Consider the following 17,579-nt stretch of genomic DNA (forward strand, 5'->3'; position numbering starts at 1 on the left):
AACAGAGAAACAGGCCTTTTGGCCCACCTTGTCCATGTCGATCAAGTTGGTATAATGGGTGAGTCCCATTTGGCCCATGGTCCTTTCAACCCTTCCTATCCATATATCAAATACTTTGCTATGCCAATGGTACAATAGAAAACCAATCTGTAGCTTTCAATTCTACAAGGACTGGACGATTTATCTCCTTGATTGATGAGAAAGTGGACCTGTTAAATGGACCTGTTAAAGGGACATTAAGATGTCACAAATATTATAGTGCAGTATGTCTTGTATTGATCTTTTTGTGTGAAATATCGATCTGGCCAGAAGTTAGATTACAAGTAGTTATGGGCCCTAGAAAACAACCCTCTGCTTTCAGATGACACGTGCTATTATGGGACGTTCCCATGGTTTGCCCACATATTAACATTGCACCGAGTTCTCCTAGACTCCAAAGGAACAACAGCAGATAAGAGCAATTTAAAGAAAACAAGTGTTACTAAGAGCAAATCACAAACTCAGCCGGCCTTAACAGTATCTGTGGGTGGAAATGGACAGACCACGTTTTGGGTTGGGAACCTTCTCTAGCAGCTGCAGTCTCTTTTCTCACAAAGTGTTATGAAGATTTATTTGCAATTAAGGCTCCTATGGGTTAGACCTAGGGTTTTTTTCATTATTGGGCAGTTACCCTCCATTAATGTAACTAATAAAAGTTAGTTTAGTTAAGTTTATTATTGTCAACTGTACTGAGGTACAGTGAAAAGCTTTTTTGTTGCATACTATCCAGCGAGCGGAAAGACAATACATGATTGTAAAGCTATCCGCAGTGTACAATACATTAAGCCATCTGCAGTGTACAAATAAGGGAATAAGGTTTAGTGCGAGATAAAGTCCAGTAAAGTCTGATTAAAGGTAGTTTGACAGTCTCCAATGAGGTAGATGGGAGGTCAGGACCACGCTCAAGTTGGTGAGAGGACGGATCAGTTGCCTGATAATAACTGGGAAGAAACTGTCCCAGAATCGGGATGTATGCATTTTCAAACTTCTGTACCACTTTGAAGGTATTTATTCACAAAATGCTGGAGTAACTCAGCAGGTCAGGCAGCATCTCGGGAGAGAAGGAATGGGTGACGTTTCGGGTAGAGACCCTTCTTCAGACTGGTGTCAGGGGGGCGGGACAAAGGAAGGATATAGGTGGAGACAGGAAGATAGAGGGAGATCTGGGAAGGAGGAGGGGAAGAGAGGGACAGAGGAACTATCTAAAGTTGGAGAAGTCGATGTTCATACCACTGGGCTGCAAACTGCCCAGGCGAAATATGAGGTGCTGTTCCTCCAATTTCCGGTGGGCCTCACTATGGCACTGGAGGAGGCCCATGACAGAAAGGTCAGACCGGGAATGGGAGGGGGAGTTGAAGTGCACGGCCAAAGTTTATGAGCCATTCTGTACCACTTGCCTGATGGGAGAGGGAAGAAGAGGGAGTGACTGGGGTGAGACTGATATATCTTTAAATTAAGGAAAGAATCATCACTTTCTTCAGCTTGTTCTTTATCTTAAGGCACCGATGATTGTCAGGTCCAGTTCCTTGGTGTCGGCCCACCGTGCCATCCTCCCATTTAATAGCCAATGTTTATGAGCCATGATGAACTAATAACCTGAGGTATAAATGCCAAGGTATTAGCTTTGGGCCAGGGATTCACTGTTGCCCCGCATTCAGAAGATTTTGACTTCAAGTCCCACTGCAGTGATTTGAGGTCATAGTCCAGCGAACAGAACAATACAGCACCACCTACCATTGAGATTTTAAATGTCATTCAATCAGGTGAATTATTAGAGAGCACCAGTGCAAAGGTGAGTTCAGAAGTTGTAGGAGCAGAATTAGGCCATTGAGGCATTGTCCCAAGAAAGCTGCATCTATCATCAAAGATCACCCCCAGCAGGGCCATGCACACTGCTCACTGCTACTTTCAGCCTGTAGATACAGGAGCCATGAAATCTCACACCACCACCAGATACTTTCCTATAACAATCACGTTCTTAAACTGACCTGCACAACCCTAATCCTATCTCAGTAATGGAACGCTATGGACCTTTGCTTTACCACAGATTGTTTTCTAGATATGTTTTGCACAATGGTCTTACTTTTGCACAGTCTTTTCTCTTTTCACTGCCTGGTAGAATTTGTATAATTTAAGTAAAGTTTGTGCTTTGTATGTCATCTGAGTCTATGTGCCTGTGATACTCCTGCAAGCAAGGTTTTGATTGTACCTACATCTCACCGGTTTGTGTATATAAAATAAACAAGACTTGACATGAGCCTTGCAGGCACATGATATGGTCGTTTGACAAAGGCTGCAGACTGTAGATTATGAAGGATGAGGAATGCCCATTTGCTTTTGATAGAATTACACAGGAAAGATTTACCTCATGGGCAATCTTCCTTTACATCAGGGGATTAATTAAACTGGTGAGGGTTTCTCAGAATGGAAGGTATGTGTTTTCGGCTAGAAGTTAGAGAATCCAAAACCAATAACTTATTTTCATTCTGTACATCGAAGGATATATAATTTCATCGAAGGATATTTTCATCAATTACATCGAAGGATATATTTCTGTCACAGAGTATTTGACTGGGTTTCTTCCATCTACCTATATACTAAAACTCTTATTTGTTTGTTTGTTTGTTCCTGAGCCAAAACAGCACACGATAGCATGACAATTTTAGGCCCAACTTACTCACCGTCGTCCCTTTGGTGGTAATGGAAGAAGTTTGATTGAAATCGGTGTTATATTTTTAAGTTATTCACATTTTAAATTTTAAGTCTATCTCTTAGGGAGGCAGGGGGGAGGAGAGAGGATATGGGGGGTTGAGGGGGATGGAGTTTGGGGAGGGGTAGGGGAAGGGGAGGAGGGAGGGGGAGGGAGAGGGGAGGGGAGGGGGGGTGGAGGGAGAGGAGGAAGGGGAAGGGGAGGGAGGGGGGAGGATGGGGAGGGAAGGGCGGGAGAGGGGAGGGAGGGGGAGAGGGGAAGGGAGGGGGGGAGGAGAGGGTGCTGCACCAATGCAGGAGAGGTTTGGGCCCAATGGGTCCACTTGGTCCAGTATATATATTAATAAAACTCTCATCTTGTATGAATGAATGTATGAATGTTTATTCCCAAAATACAGCCACAACAGTACACGATAGCGCAACAATTTTAGGGCCACCTTAGTCACCATTTGCCTGCAGAGTGCAGTATCAAGTATCATTATATTTTAAAAGTAATTCACTTTATAAACTTTAATAAACTTTGTACTGTGAATGGGATAAGTCATTTTGATCTAATACTTCCATGCTCGGCATCACAATGGGAACCCAACGGGTCATATATGAGATCGCTATTTTGAGATCGCCATTTTGATCTAATACGGCATCTTAACAGGGGAGGGTTGCCAGACCTGGTGGCGGCGCGCCTGCGCTGCAGTGCCGGGAGGATCGGCACCCGTCCCGGCGTTCCCCGCACCTGACTTTCCACCTGTGCTGTAGCGCGGCGGCAAAGAGAAGGTCAAAGAAGATTGCAGCCGGCAGGGCGAACATGGGTCAGCGTCTGGTGGCCGCTCTCCTGCTGCCACAGCAATGGCCACCCGGGGCCAGGGTGAGTGGCTCCCTCTCCCCTTTCCTCTCCTCCCTCGCCCGCCCCCGGCCCCAGGGGGGGACTCCCCAGCCGCCACAACTTCGAATGTACCCTGGGATCTTGCTGTGCGCTTTTGGAGTGGGGATGGGGAGGGTCCACGGGTCGTTTAGTTGTTGCTTAAAACTGAATAAAAATAAATCCCATCAGAAGTGGCTACCCCCTGAATCAAAAACGTCTGGTATTGCCTAATGGTGAGCCAAGATTGTTTGCAGTGTTGCTGTCCAATGGTTGCAGTGCTGTGCAGTTTTCAAAATCAAGAAAGACCAAGCAGGTTGGAGCTCTTGTTGTAGAGATTGTGGTCAGGACATTCTACTGTGTACTACCATACAGCAGAATTTAATTTAAGGGCGGCACGGTGGCACAGCAGTAGAGTTGCCTTACAGCGCCAAAGACCTGGATTTGTTTCCAACTATGGGTGCTGTCTGTACGGAGTTTGCACATTCTCCCTGTGACTGCGTGGGTTTTCTCCAGGTGCTCCGGTTCCCTCCCCATTCCAAAGATGTGCAGGTTTGTAGGTTAATTGGTTTCTGCAAGTTGCCCTAGTGTGTAGGATAGAACTAGTGGATGGGTGATCGCTGGTCAGCACGGAATCGGTGGGCAGAACGACCTGTTTCCATGCCTTATCTCTAAACTAATCTAAAGCTAAAACTAATTGAACACTTCAAAATTAAAATTAGTATCTACTGTGACTTCATTAAAGTTTCCAGATTATATTCGGGGATACAGGTCAGTTGTGCGGAGGGGTGGGCAGGGCGGGTTTGGATGACACTTTACGGATGTATAATCGTGGGATCAGAGTTATGCAAGGCCTTAATGCAGACACAGACCCTCACAAGAGGTATGAGACCTTGACATCCAAAACGCGTCCTTCACCATTGGTCTCCCTCGAAAAACCCCAATCGAACCAAGCTTGGAACAAATGCTCCCTAGGCATTTTAACATTGATATCAGATTCCTCCCCCCCACATACATGCACACACTCAAGCGTGCGCACGCACGCACGCACACACGCACGCACGCACGCACACACGCACACACGCACACACACACACACACACACACCCCCCCTCTTTCATCTTTATTTCAGATTTCCAGCATCGGCAGCTTGTTGATTTTCTTCTGACAAATGATCGGAACATTATCATCTGTTTAGAAGTGCTTGCTATATCTACATTGACTGGTGTTTTTCCTGAGTTTACAACAATGCTTGAACTTCATAAGTAATGCGTTTGTTTTAGGATTCCCTGATATTATGAAAGACACCATATGAACCCAAGTTGTTTCTTTCTTCTTGCTGAATGTGTTTTTGCAATGAATTGCACATTTAATTGGCAGTGTGTAAACCTCAGGCTGCAATTCCCAATGGCCCCTGAGTTTTTAAAGAGTAAAATCAAGATCATCAAATGCATTAATGTAGCTTCGAGCCACAAACTGGGGGCATCAGCTCATTTCCTGACTGATTTCGGTAACCTCTGCAGCCTTCTCAAAAAAACATATGCCCGCCTGACATAAATACACGGAGCTATCATCTAATTTCATTGCCAAAGGAGCACGACTTCACTTTGCATCTTTACTTTGTACTAGTTCCCCAGACAGAGGGAGGGAATAACTTGAAGATACTTAACAGAGCCTGGATAATTGGCAAACGTGCCAGAGGGAAGATGCTGAGTCCTTTTTATACGCAGCACGTTGTTGTGATCTGGTATTCAATGCCTGAAAGGGTGGAGGAAGCAGATTCATTAGCAATTTTCAAAAGGGAATTCAAAAGGGAACTTGATGGGGGAATATTTACAGAGCAACAAAGAATAAGCTTGAGGACTTGGACGAGTTTGATAGGTTTTTCAAAGAGCTGGCACAGTGGCTGATTGCTGCCTTCTGGCCAATATGATTTTATGACACAACTTGAATTTTTATATCGTGGTCTTGCAGTCGTGTAGAATTATTTGTTTGAGGCTAATTGATTATTTTGCCACATCTTAGTGCAGTATAGAAACAAGCCATTTGTCTCACTGCGTCTATGCTAACCATCATGCCTGTCCATACTATTCCCACTTCCCTGCATTATTTCCATATTCTTCATTCTTAGCTCATTCTGTCCTGATGCCTCTTAAATGTTGTTACTGTTCCTACCTCCACTGCCTCCTCGGATGGCTGATTCCAAATATCAACTACGCTTTTTGTGAAAAATGTATACCACAGATCCCCTTTAAGCCTTCTTCGTCACACCTTAAACCTAAGCCTCCTTGTCTTATACACCTCTAACATGGGTAAGACGCCATCTATTTATCTATGGCTCCCATAATTTTATGTACCTCTATCAGCCTCTCTCAGCTTCCCTTTCTCTGGGGAAAACAGGCCAGTCTATCCAATCTCTGCCAATAAGTCAAGACCATCAGTATCCTTGTGAAACCTTTCTGCATCCTCTCAAACGTAATCAAGTACCTCCTATCGTGTGGCAAGCAGAAGTGCACACAAAACCCCAAGGCTGCCTCACCAACATTTTGTACAACTGTGCAGTTGTAGTTCCAACTCTTATACTCGGTATGGCATACAGCTTCCTCACCACCCTACCTACCTGTTCCCATTTCCAGTGAGCTATGGTCTCTCTGTTCAGCAAGACTCACCAGGGCTCTTCTATTCATTGGATATGTCCTGCCCTGATTTAATCTCCCCAAATTCTTGACTTTTCACTTGTCCGAGATAAATTCCATCCGCTATTCCAACACCTACTTTCCCAGTTGACCTATATTCTGTTGCAAACTTACGCAACCTTCTTCGCTGTTCTCTATATCGATAATTTTGGTGTCAATTGCAAACTTATTAACCCCGCCACTTACTTGCGCATCCAGATCATTAATATTTATCACAAACATCAAAGGATTAGCACTGATCCCTACTGCACACCACTGGTCACAGACCTCTAATATAAAAAACAATCCTCCACTGCCACCGTCTGCCGCCTATCATCGAGCCAATTTTGTATCCAATTTTCAGGGTGAGGAGGCATCGCGATGCAAAATGCTGTCTGTCCATTTCCCTTCACAGATGCTGCCTGACCCACTGAGTTCCTCCAGCAGTTTGATTTTTGCTCCAGATTTCAGAATCTTCATTTCTTGTGTCTGAAAGAAATTCGAAGGTTGTCTACTACTCTTCAAATCAACCTATAAATCAGTTGAATAGCTCTTAATTCAATTCGAATTGACAATTGTTTGATCACAACTGTTCTGCTTTAATGCTTGCCTGAATTTCTCGATTCCCATGTTGTCTCCAAGGATTAAATACCCTGGAAGACTGAAGTTCAATTTTTGAATTGAATTTTCAAATATCACTCATTTTACTGGTGATTTGATTCAAAGATCTAGATTGTGTTCAAAGGGCACATTAAACTTACAATGAGTTGTCAACAAAATGTCAATGCATTTTGGTCTATCCTGCTGTTTTACTCTGTAAAACTAGAGTTCCAATAGATTTAGCTTGCAGACTTTGCATGTGGAAAAGCTTACCATCCATTAGCTCCCAAAAGTCCAAACCCAACGTTTCTCAATGTGGGAACACGTTTTCCATGAACCACTTGAATCCCTTCATGAATTCCTCCCATGCTCTGAGACTGAACTACCCTCAAGCAACCGTTTCCAGTCCACCTTTGCAAAATCACTTCCCAGTCAAGCAAGAACTTTAATTCCGAGTTGTTTTCGTCTTTTTCTGAAAACTAGACAGAATCCAAATAAATTATGATCACTACTAGAATGGTTCTCCCTCTACTATTCCTCCAATCTCTCCAAACTCATTCCCTAATACTAAATCCAGAATTATTCTGCCCCCTTATCCCTGTTAGATAGAGCTCTAGGGGCTAATGGAATCGAGGGATACGGGGAGAAGGAAAGCACGGGTTATTGATTGGGGACGATCAGCCATAATCACAATGAATGGCGGTGCTGGCTCGAAGGGTTGAATGGCCTCCTCCTGCACCTATTTTCTATGTTTCTATGTTTCTTTATCAAACTTATTTTCAAGGAAAGCTTGAAAGGAGACAAGAATGGTAAAGAGGAAAATGTTTAAGAGAAATTCCAGAGTCGACATTTCAGATGGGGGAAGACGGTCATCTGTGGTGTCATTTCATGTGCGATGAGAAAGAGAAACTCAGCTGAAATAAATGGTGGTACTTGGTAACATCTCATATTTCACAAAGTTCTTATATTTCCTTATGGGATAGATGGAGCCCAGTTAGCCCATCAAGTTTATGCTGGCTGCCAGACAAATCCTTTCAATCCCATTCCTCACTTACTTTCATGGAACCTATTTTCTTTCACATGCTCATTGAAAGTGTGCTCCCAATTCTCCTTCCATTATCTCTGTGACGGGCAACTTATAGGGGCCAATTGACCTCACAAAAGCATGTCCTTGCAGGGTGAAGGGCTAATTGAAGAACATCCGAAAAGCACTCTGTTGTTACACAGTCAAAGATACTCTTGCAGATTGAGCTGTTCTTACAAGCGCCGTGCTTACTCACAGACTTGTTCCTTTGTTTTTCAGCTGTGAACGTCACATCCCCACACTTCAGCGGCATGGATGAGTTTGGTTTTACCTCCTTCATTGCTTATTCAATGATCCAGAATATCAGCTCTTACTGTGAATTCAGACTAAAATTTACTCTAGCTGATCCAGACATGGCCACAAAGGACAACCTTATCTTCTTTACCGGGCAGAAAGGCCAAGGTAAGAATCGCCTAACTGATCAGCGTTTTAATTTGTCATCAAACTCATTGTTTTAAATCTATTGTTTGCTGGAATTAGTGAGAGTTGACAAACGCCTAATATTGTTACTCTTGGGAGATGGTGAATCTCCTTCTCAGACTATTGCAGTCCCATGGCGATGACCCTCCCATGCTCTGAACATAGGGAACTCCAGGATATGAATCCAGCTAATGTTTAGGTTAAGGATACAGCATGGAAACAGGCCCTATGGCTCACTGATTCCACGTTAACCATTGAGTTTAGTTTAGTTTATTGTCACATGTACTGAGGTACAATGAAAAGCTTTTGTTGCGTGCTAACCAGTCAGCGGAGAGACAATACATGATTACAATCAAGCCATCCACCTTGTACTGATACATGAAAATGGGGATAATGTGAATAACGTTTACTGCAAGATAAAGCCAGTAAAGTCCAATCAAAGATAGTCTGAGGGTCTCCAATGAGGTTGATCGTAGTTCATGACTGCTTACCCACTCACACTAGTTCTACATTATTCCATTTTCTCATCCACTCTCTACACACTAGGGGCAATTTACAGAGTCTAATGAATGTACAAACCCGCACATCTTTGGCATGTGAGAGGAAACCAGCAATGGAAACCCATCAGTCACAGGGAAAATGTGCAAACTCCACACGGACAACATCCGAGCTCAGGATCGAACAGGGATCTTTGGGTCTATGAGGCAACAGCTCTACCAGCTGTGCCATTGTGCCACCCATTACACTGGAGCAAAGGTCACCTACATGCAAGCAGGGATTATTGTGAGCATTGGAGGTTGTGGCTAGACTTTGACATGTTTCCATGTCGGCAGTGATCTAAATGTGTTATATATTCCTTATAATTAGAATTTGTAGCACAGAAGCTAATCATTCACACCAGTTGTTGATGTTTATGCTCTGCACCAACTTCCTCTCCATCTAGTTGACTATATATATATATATATATATATATATATATACAGGAAAGGAAATCAATTCTGTTTCCCATAATTACATCTTCATTGTTCCTTTTGCTGAGGTCCATATTTTTGCCACCTACTGGAAGTTTATTTTCCCGAATATATTATTTATAACCTACCAGTGGAAACACTGGCTATACGTTAATCATCCTACCTCTCCAGGCAAAGGGTGAAGGAAGCAGAGTTGACAATGACTTTCAGAAGAGAAAGGGCTGAATAATTGAGAAAGCAGCACCTGTGGGGCAATGGGAAAAGACCAGAAGAAGCTGGACTGATTGGATTTCTTTTTCAAAGAACGGGCTCATGCTGTTCTGTTGGATTATGTGAAATGAATAGGCTGGGGCTTCTCTGCATTCAGTGCTTGTGCAACTTGGAAGGTGATAGAGGCCCTTGTGGCTTCTATGGAACCATGGCACGGTTACATAACATTTGGCCCAGTGTGTCAATGCTGGCTCTCTACCAGAGCAACACAGAACATTCAAAATATAAAAAATAACCCCAGGTGACTGAAATCTATACTAAAGGTAGAAAATGCTGGAAATACAGAAATGCAGCAGGCCTGACCTGCTGAGTTTTTCCAGAATTTTCTGTTCCGAACATAGTTAGTTCCACCCAAGCCCCCACACTGTAATTATTTCCTCACCATTCAAAATGAAAACCCATAAGACATAGGACCAGAATTAGGCCAAGCGGCCAATTGAGTCTACTCCCCCATTCAATCATGACTGATCTATTTTCCCCTCTCGCCCCCATTCTCCTGCCTTCCCCCTGTAATCTTTGATGCCCTTACTCATATAGAACCTATTAATCGCCGCTTTACAAATACCCAATATCTTTACCTCCACAGCCGTTTGTGACAATGAATTCCACAGATTCACCACCTTCTGGCTAAAGAAATTGCTCCTCATAGAGTCATAGAGTCACAGAGTGATACGGTGTGGAAACAGGCCTTTCGGCCCAACTTGCCCACATTGGCCAACAATGTCCCAGCTGAACTAGTCTCACTTGCCTGCACTTGGTCCATATCCCTCCAAACCTGTCCTATCCATGTACCGTCTAACAGTTTCTTAAACGATGGGATAGTCCCAGCCTCAACTACCTCATCTGGCAGCTTGTTCCTTACACCCACCACCCTTTGTGTGAAAACCCCTCGGATTCCTATTAAATATTTTCCCCTTCACCTTGAACCTACATCCCCTGGTCCTCGATTTCCCTACTCTGGTCAAAAGACTGTGCATCTACCTAATCTATTCCTCTCGTGATTTGGTATACCTTTACAAGATCTCCCCTCATCCTCCTGTACTCCATGGAATAGAGACCCAGCCTACACAACCTCTTCCTATAGCTCACACCCTCTAGTCCTGGCAACATCCTCGTAAATCTTTTCTGAACCCTTTCAAGCTTGCCAATATCTTTCCTAAAACATGGTGCCCTGAACTGAACACAATATTCAAAATGCGGTCTCACCAACGTCTTATACAACTGCAATATGACCTCCCAACTTCTTTACTTAATACTCTGACTGATGAAGACCTGAGTGCCAAAAGCCTTTTTGACCACCTTATCTACCTGCAACTCGACCTTCAAGGAACCATGCACCTGTACTCCTAGATCCCTCTGCTCTACAACACTACCCAGAGGCCTACCATTTACTGTGTAGGTCCTGCCCTTGTTGGCCTCCCAAAATGCAACACCTCACGCTTCTCTATACTAAATTCCATCAACCATTCCTCCGCCCACCTCGCCAATCGATCCAGATCCTGTTGCAATCTTTCACAACCATCTTCACTATCTGCAAAATCACTCACTTTTGTTTCATCAGCAAACTTGCTAATCTTGCCCTGTATGTTCTCATCCAAATCATTGATGTAGATGACAAACAGTAACGGGCCCAGCACCAAACCGTGAGGCACACCACTAGTCCCAGGCATCCAGTCTGAGAAGCAACCTTCCACCATTCCCCTCTGCTTCCTTCCATGGAGCCAATTTGCTATCCATTCAGCTATCTCTCCGTGGATCCCATGCAATCTAACTTTCCAGAGCAGCCTACCATGCGGAGCTTTGTCCTCATCTCCATTGATGCTCATTATCTCTAATATGTCAAATATTTTTTCCAATCTAAGCAAATCCTATCCCTGAGGATCTTCACCAATAATTTCCCTAGCACTGATGTAAGACTCACTGACTATTGGCTTAGTTTAGTATCTTTCCCACTATTTTTTGCATCTATTCATTTCCTGAGTTGTCCCAGCTGCCCTTCTGAAACAAAGGCACAACTTTGGCTAGACTCCAGACTTCTGTTACCTGACCGATGGCTGAAGAAGATACAAAGATATCTGTAAAGGCTCCAGAAATCTCCTCCTTTGCCTCCCTCAGTATCCTGGAATTGATCCTAACAGGCCAGTGAATTATCCACCTGAATGTTTTTCAAAAAAACCAACACCTCCTCCTTCTTCATATCAATGTGCCCTAGAATATCAACATACACTTATCAACATATGTTGATCACTCACGATCACTCACGTCCTTCTCCTTGCAAAGTACTCATTCGAGATCTCACCACTTCCACTGTTTCCATGCATAAATTCCCGCCATTGTCTTTGAGATGATTTACCTTTCCCTGGCCTCCCTCTTGCTCCTAATAAATGTATAAAATGCCGGGATTCTCCTCAATCCTCTGTGCCAAGGACATCTCATTGAACCCTTTAGCACCCTCTTCCCCCCCCACCTAATTTTTTGTTCTATCTTGCCCCTTTCATATTCTTTGAGGGCCTTGTCTGAGATCAGCTTCCTAAACCTTTTACATTTCCTTTTTCTTTTTGACTAAACTTACAATATCTCTTATTATCCAATTTTCTGAACCTTGCCATCCTTATCTTTGATCCTCGCAGAAACATACTGGTGTTGAACCCTAATCAACCTGTCTTTAAAAGCCTTCCCTGTGTCAGGATTGCTCCACAGCAGCCTGCAAGCCATGACGCAATTCAATGGGCCGTCAACCAGATCAATATCAGTGAAGACCAGAGTCAAATAAGGTGGCATCATTGTTCCTCACTGCAACCTTGCATCTCACCTCCAACAACCTTACTGAGCTAATCTTCAGAATAAACAGCAATCAGTTGAACCTACAATAACTGCTGTCCAGAACCAACATCTCCTCAACCTCATCAGACAGACCTCAGTACACAGACAAAGCTTGAGTTCTCAACATTTTCACCTGCAGTTTTAGTTTTATGGCAGATTTGCTTTTTGTTGCTTGATCTACAGATGTTGGTGTGGTTGACAAGGCCACCCTTTATTTGCCCCAACTTGCCACAAGTTGGTGGTTGGAGAGTACCTCATCAACCCTTGTGGTTTGATTCATTTTGTGTACCTGCCACGATAAGCTCAGTACAGTTAAAAACTACCCAAATCTGCCAAAAGATTCTCTCAAGCTGTTTTCGTGATCTGTTATCTTTAATGAATTACACCGCTTGAGTCATATTTAATGTGGATCCCAGCTTTACTCCTGTTTAATGGACATTCCCGCATGGGGGGGTGTATGCTGTGCATCGCCGCATGAGTTGTGCTAAATGCACATCTCTGTGAGGGTTGTGTTTAATTTGCTCCTCTGCATGAATCACATTTAATGTGGATCCCTGTATGGGTTGTGTTTTATGTGGATCCCTGCAAGGTGTTGTTTAAAGTATCGTTTAATGTGCATCTCACAGGTCTCGTTTAAAGTGCATCTCTGTATGGGGTTCCATTAATGTGCACCCTTTTATAGGCTGTGTTTACTGTGAATCTCTGCATGGGTTGTGCTTAATGCAAATCTCTGCAAAGGTTGTGTTTAATGCAGATTGCTGCATGGGCTGAATATAGTTCACATCTCTGCGCGGGTTGCATTTAATATGGATCTCTTTATGGGTTGTGTTTAATGTGCAAATCCGCATGGGTTATGTTTAATATGAATCTCTGATTGGTTTATGTGTAATGTGTATCTCTACTCGGGTCTTGTTTAATTTGCATCTTTGTACTGGTTGTGTTAATGTAGATCTCTGCATGGATTGTGTGTAAAGTGCATGGGTTGTTTTTAATGTTCATCGGTTTTGTATATCATCATATCATATCATATATATACAGCCGGAAACAGGCCTTTTCGGCCCACCAAGTCCGCGCCGCCCAGCGATCCCCGCACATTAACACTATCCTACACCCACTAGGGACAATTTTTACATTTACCCAGCCAATTAACCTACATACCTGTACGTCTTTGGAGTGTGGGAGGAAACCGAAGATCTCGGAGAAAACCCACGCAGGTCACGGGGAGAACGTACAAACTCCTTACAGTGCAGCACCCGTAGTCAGGATCGAACCTGAGTCTCCGGCGCTGCATTCGCTGTAAAGCAGCAACTCTACCGCTGCGCTACCGTGCCGCCCTATCTTTGCAAGGGTCTTGTTTTTGTGCATCTCTGCAAGGGTTATTTTAACGTTTATCCCTGCATGAGTTGTGTTTACTGTACATCTTTGCATGGGGGTTGTTAATCCCGGATCTCTGCATGGGTTGTGTTTAATGCTGATCCCTGCATGGGTTTATCTTTCAATGTATATCTTTGCACGGGTCTTGTTTATGGTGCATCTCTGCATGGGTTAAGTTTAATGTTCATCTCTGCATGGATTGTGTTTAATGCAGATTTTTGCATGGGTTGTGTTAAATGTGGATCCCTACATAAGTTTTGTTTAATGTTTGTGTCTGCTTTAATGCGCATCTCTGTACGAGTTGCATTAATGTAGATCCCAGTATGGGTTGTGTTTATTGTCCATCTTTGCATGGGTTGTACTTTATGTACAAATCCACATGGGTTGTGTTTAATACACATCTTTGCATGGGTCATGTTTAACATGGATCTCTACATGGGTTGTTTTTAAAGTCCATCTCCCAACAGATTGTATTTAAAGTGCATCTCTGCATGGGTCATGTTTGATATGGACCTCTGCATGGATTGTGCTTAATGTACTTCTCTGCATGGTCATATTATCATAACCACCTCAGTGTTAAATGTTGGCTTAAAACTGGTATGTGGAATATTTTAGTGTTAAAGGCAGCCAATGAACACAGATGTTCATTGTTATTCTTGTTCACCACAGGTAACCTCTTCAACTCACTGATCTAATCAATCTTGTGATTTGATCAGAATTCCTGGATCAAGAGCTACATATTTAATGACCAGTCTGAAGCATGAACAGCTGCATTCAACCGTCCACTGGGACTTCCAGTTGGGTACCTTCCACAAATACTGGTGGGCTGTGCAGAACCCTGCCCATGAGTGACAAGGCACAAACATCAGGCACTGATAATCCTGCAGTTAATCCCTTGACCCCGTCCTTACCCGCTGAGACCTTTTAATTAATCACCATAGCTACCAGGTCATCCCCAGATTGCAGAGATCCCCAGCTTTATATTTGAATGGGTTTTCATTTAAATACTCATAGTTTAATCTGTGACGGCTTGCCGGTCTATCTTACCTCTTAACCCTCTGTCGAAAACAAACAAGTATCCAACCTTCCTCTCTATGTGGCTGCTGGACAGGTAGCTATCTGTCTTCCACACTTAAAGACCCTAGGCACACTTCACCTGCATCCCTGGGACACCTTGAGTTTGGTCCACTACTAACATTTGTGCAGAACACATTACAGGCGTGTGTGCTCTTGGCTGCCCTGCTCTGGATTAGTAAAGTGAAAGGAGACATTGATTTAAGAATCATTTTTTGGTCGAGTACAAGCTTTGTGAAGGGTTGTGATGCCACCTACTGGAGTTTTGTATGTTGTAAACAGACATGAACGAGAAATTCCAATTAGTATGCCTAGTCACAACTCCCAGGACCTTCAGAGTTTGGCCCATCCTGAGGCTTAAACATAGCATCCAGATCGATGTTCCAGTGGCCTCAGATATCAACCCAAGTCCCCAAAACTATAAAAGACCCCATGGAACTCTTTAAAGAAATGCAGGATTGGTCGTCCAAGTATCTCAGTCAAAACATTCCCTTCAACCAACAGCCTAGTTATTGCTGTATTTGCCTGACCTACTGTTACTCCAGCACTTTGTGTCATTTTTTTGTAAATCAGCATCTGCAGTTATTTGTGTCTCCATTGCTCTATTGCTGTTTATGGCCATTTGCTGAAAACAGATTCACTCCCATCATGCAAGAGTTACAGAAGTGCAAACAGTCACACCTCCAGATTCAGGGACAGTTTCTTCTCAGCTGTTATCAGGCAACCGAACCATCCAATCACCAACCAGAGAACAGTCCTGACCTATGATGAAACATTAGTTGTCCATTTCTCCATAGATGCTGCCTGACCTGCTGAGTTCCTCCAGCATTTTGTGTTTTGCTCTCGATTCTCAACTGTAGCTCCTTGTGCGTACATTTAATTAACACTCGTCTGTAAAACCTACGCAGTCAAGACAAAGTAGGCCCCTGATGGAAAATAAAGTTCAAGACTTTCAGAAAAGTGCTGCAGGTATTTATATCAGTAGAAACCTTGCAATACTCCCATAACAGGTCTTTATAAAATAACCACCTTGCCACTGATTAATCTACCAAACTTCACCCTCTAGGGGTCAGGGCTGGTGAGTCTCACGGTGTGAGGCTATTGGAAGTAGACCTTGTGATTTGGTTTTTTGTTACACTAAAGAGAAAGCTGCCGTTCTGTGTGACATTTCCATGGTGACACTTTACAACGGTGATTAAGCTTCCAAACTACTACACCTGCTGTTCACGGTCATGAAAGGTGTTATTGCCTTTGCTTTGTTTTTAATTGGCTGGTGTTCAGATGGACAACTGTTTACTGAGTGTTAAAGTGTGAGCTCTGGAACATTTGACCACAAAATTGTCACCTGAGACACCAAGAAGGTGAAGAAAATCAGAGATGGAGAGGGGAAGTTAATCAATTTTGTATTCCTATTCATGTTTTAGGATTGGGCGTCACTAGCAAGTGATGAGTGTCTAATTGCCTATTAATGTCACATGGCCCAGGTCCAAGCCAACAATTGAACAAGCTGGGATCCCTTTTATTAAGGCTGGCTGGTGGGTGGAATTATCACCATATCTTGGTTTCTGTGGACCTGACATTTATAAAGGAGGATTGCAAAATTATTTGTCGGGAGGAACTGCATATGCTGGATTATACTGAAGGTAGACACAAAATGTTATTGTAACTCAGCAGGGAAGGCAGCTTCTCTGGAGAAAGCAGGTGATGTTTCAGGGCAGAACCTTGGCCTGAAGAAGGGTATTGGATTTTTCCAGGAAGCTTCTCTCAACCTGGGAATCTCTTCCTGTGATGAAGTTCAGTCGAGAGAGTCTGCTGCAGACTTCTGGTGTCAACCGTTGTAAAGTGTCACTAGGGAAATGTCACACAGAACGGCAGCTTTCTCTTTAGTGTAACAAAAAACCAAATCACAAGGTCTACTTCCAATAGCTTCACACCGTGAGACTCACCAGGCCTGACCTGTAGAGGGTGAAGAAGGGTCCCAACCCTTCACCTATCCATGTCACCTATCCATGTTCTTCAGATATGCTGCCTGACCCACCGAGTTACGCCAGCATTTTGTGTCATTTTGTGTATTAACCAGCATCTGCAGTCCCTTGTTTCTTCATGCTAACAGCATGACCTGTCCAATGCAACAAGATGAGGAGGATATGCAGGAGTACCTCAGGCACACTGCAAAAATGACTGACCACTTCGTAAAAGGACTCTAAACCAACGATATAATGTAACATGATCCATCTGTTACATTCGACCAGCCAGCATGTTTTATGGCACACAACCCACCTGTTGGTTACACGCACCACCAGGTACGATGCATAGCATGGGTATCTGCACCACAATGCACACCGCAAAATGCACGCCTTGCTCTTGAGGCTGTGGAGATTGCTGGGTTCTCAGGCAGCTGTATGTTCATTTACTGCTGCAGCCAAATGCCTTCATTTGCCCTCGTGGCTTGGCTCTTTATTACCATGGGGGTCTAATACTGTTTGATTACCTTGCTCACAGTTAAAGGAGCATTGATCGTTTCCACTTTTAAGTGTATCCTCGTTCATTATGCTTTGAATTAGAGATAAAGCATTGATCTCGCTTTTTTTTCATCATGATGTCAGACATGGCTCAGTCTTGCCTCCGAGTCAGTAATTTCAGGTCCCAGTTTAGTTTTTGTTTAGTTTATTATTGCAATC

The 17,579-nt window shown here is 43.5% G+C and overlaps 1 protein-coding gene across 1 annotated transcript in view; it reads left to right on the forward strand.

Annotated features, from left to right (window-relative positions):
• LOC144593849 (protein eyes shut homolog) overlaps positions 1–17,579 on the forward strand; it is a 192,276-nt gene that overhangs the window by 137,350 nt on the left and 37,347 nt on the right. The window contains exon 7 of the mRNA XM_078399968.1: positions 8,186–8,368. Within this exon, the coding sequence (XP_078256094.1) occupies positions 8,186–8,368 (183 nt within the window). The remainder of the gene's footprint in view (positions 1–8,185; positions 8,369–17,579) is intronic.

The sequence above is a fragment of the Rhinoraja longicauda genome, chromosome 5 (assembly GCF_053455715.1).
Source record: "Rhinoraja longicauda isolate Sanriku21f chromosome 5, sRhiLon1.1, whole genome shotgun sequence".
Lineage (NCBI taxonomy): Eukaryota > Metazoa > Chordata > Chondrichthyes > Rajiformes > Arhynchobatidae > Rhinoraja > Rhinoraja longicauda.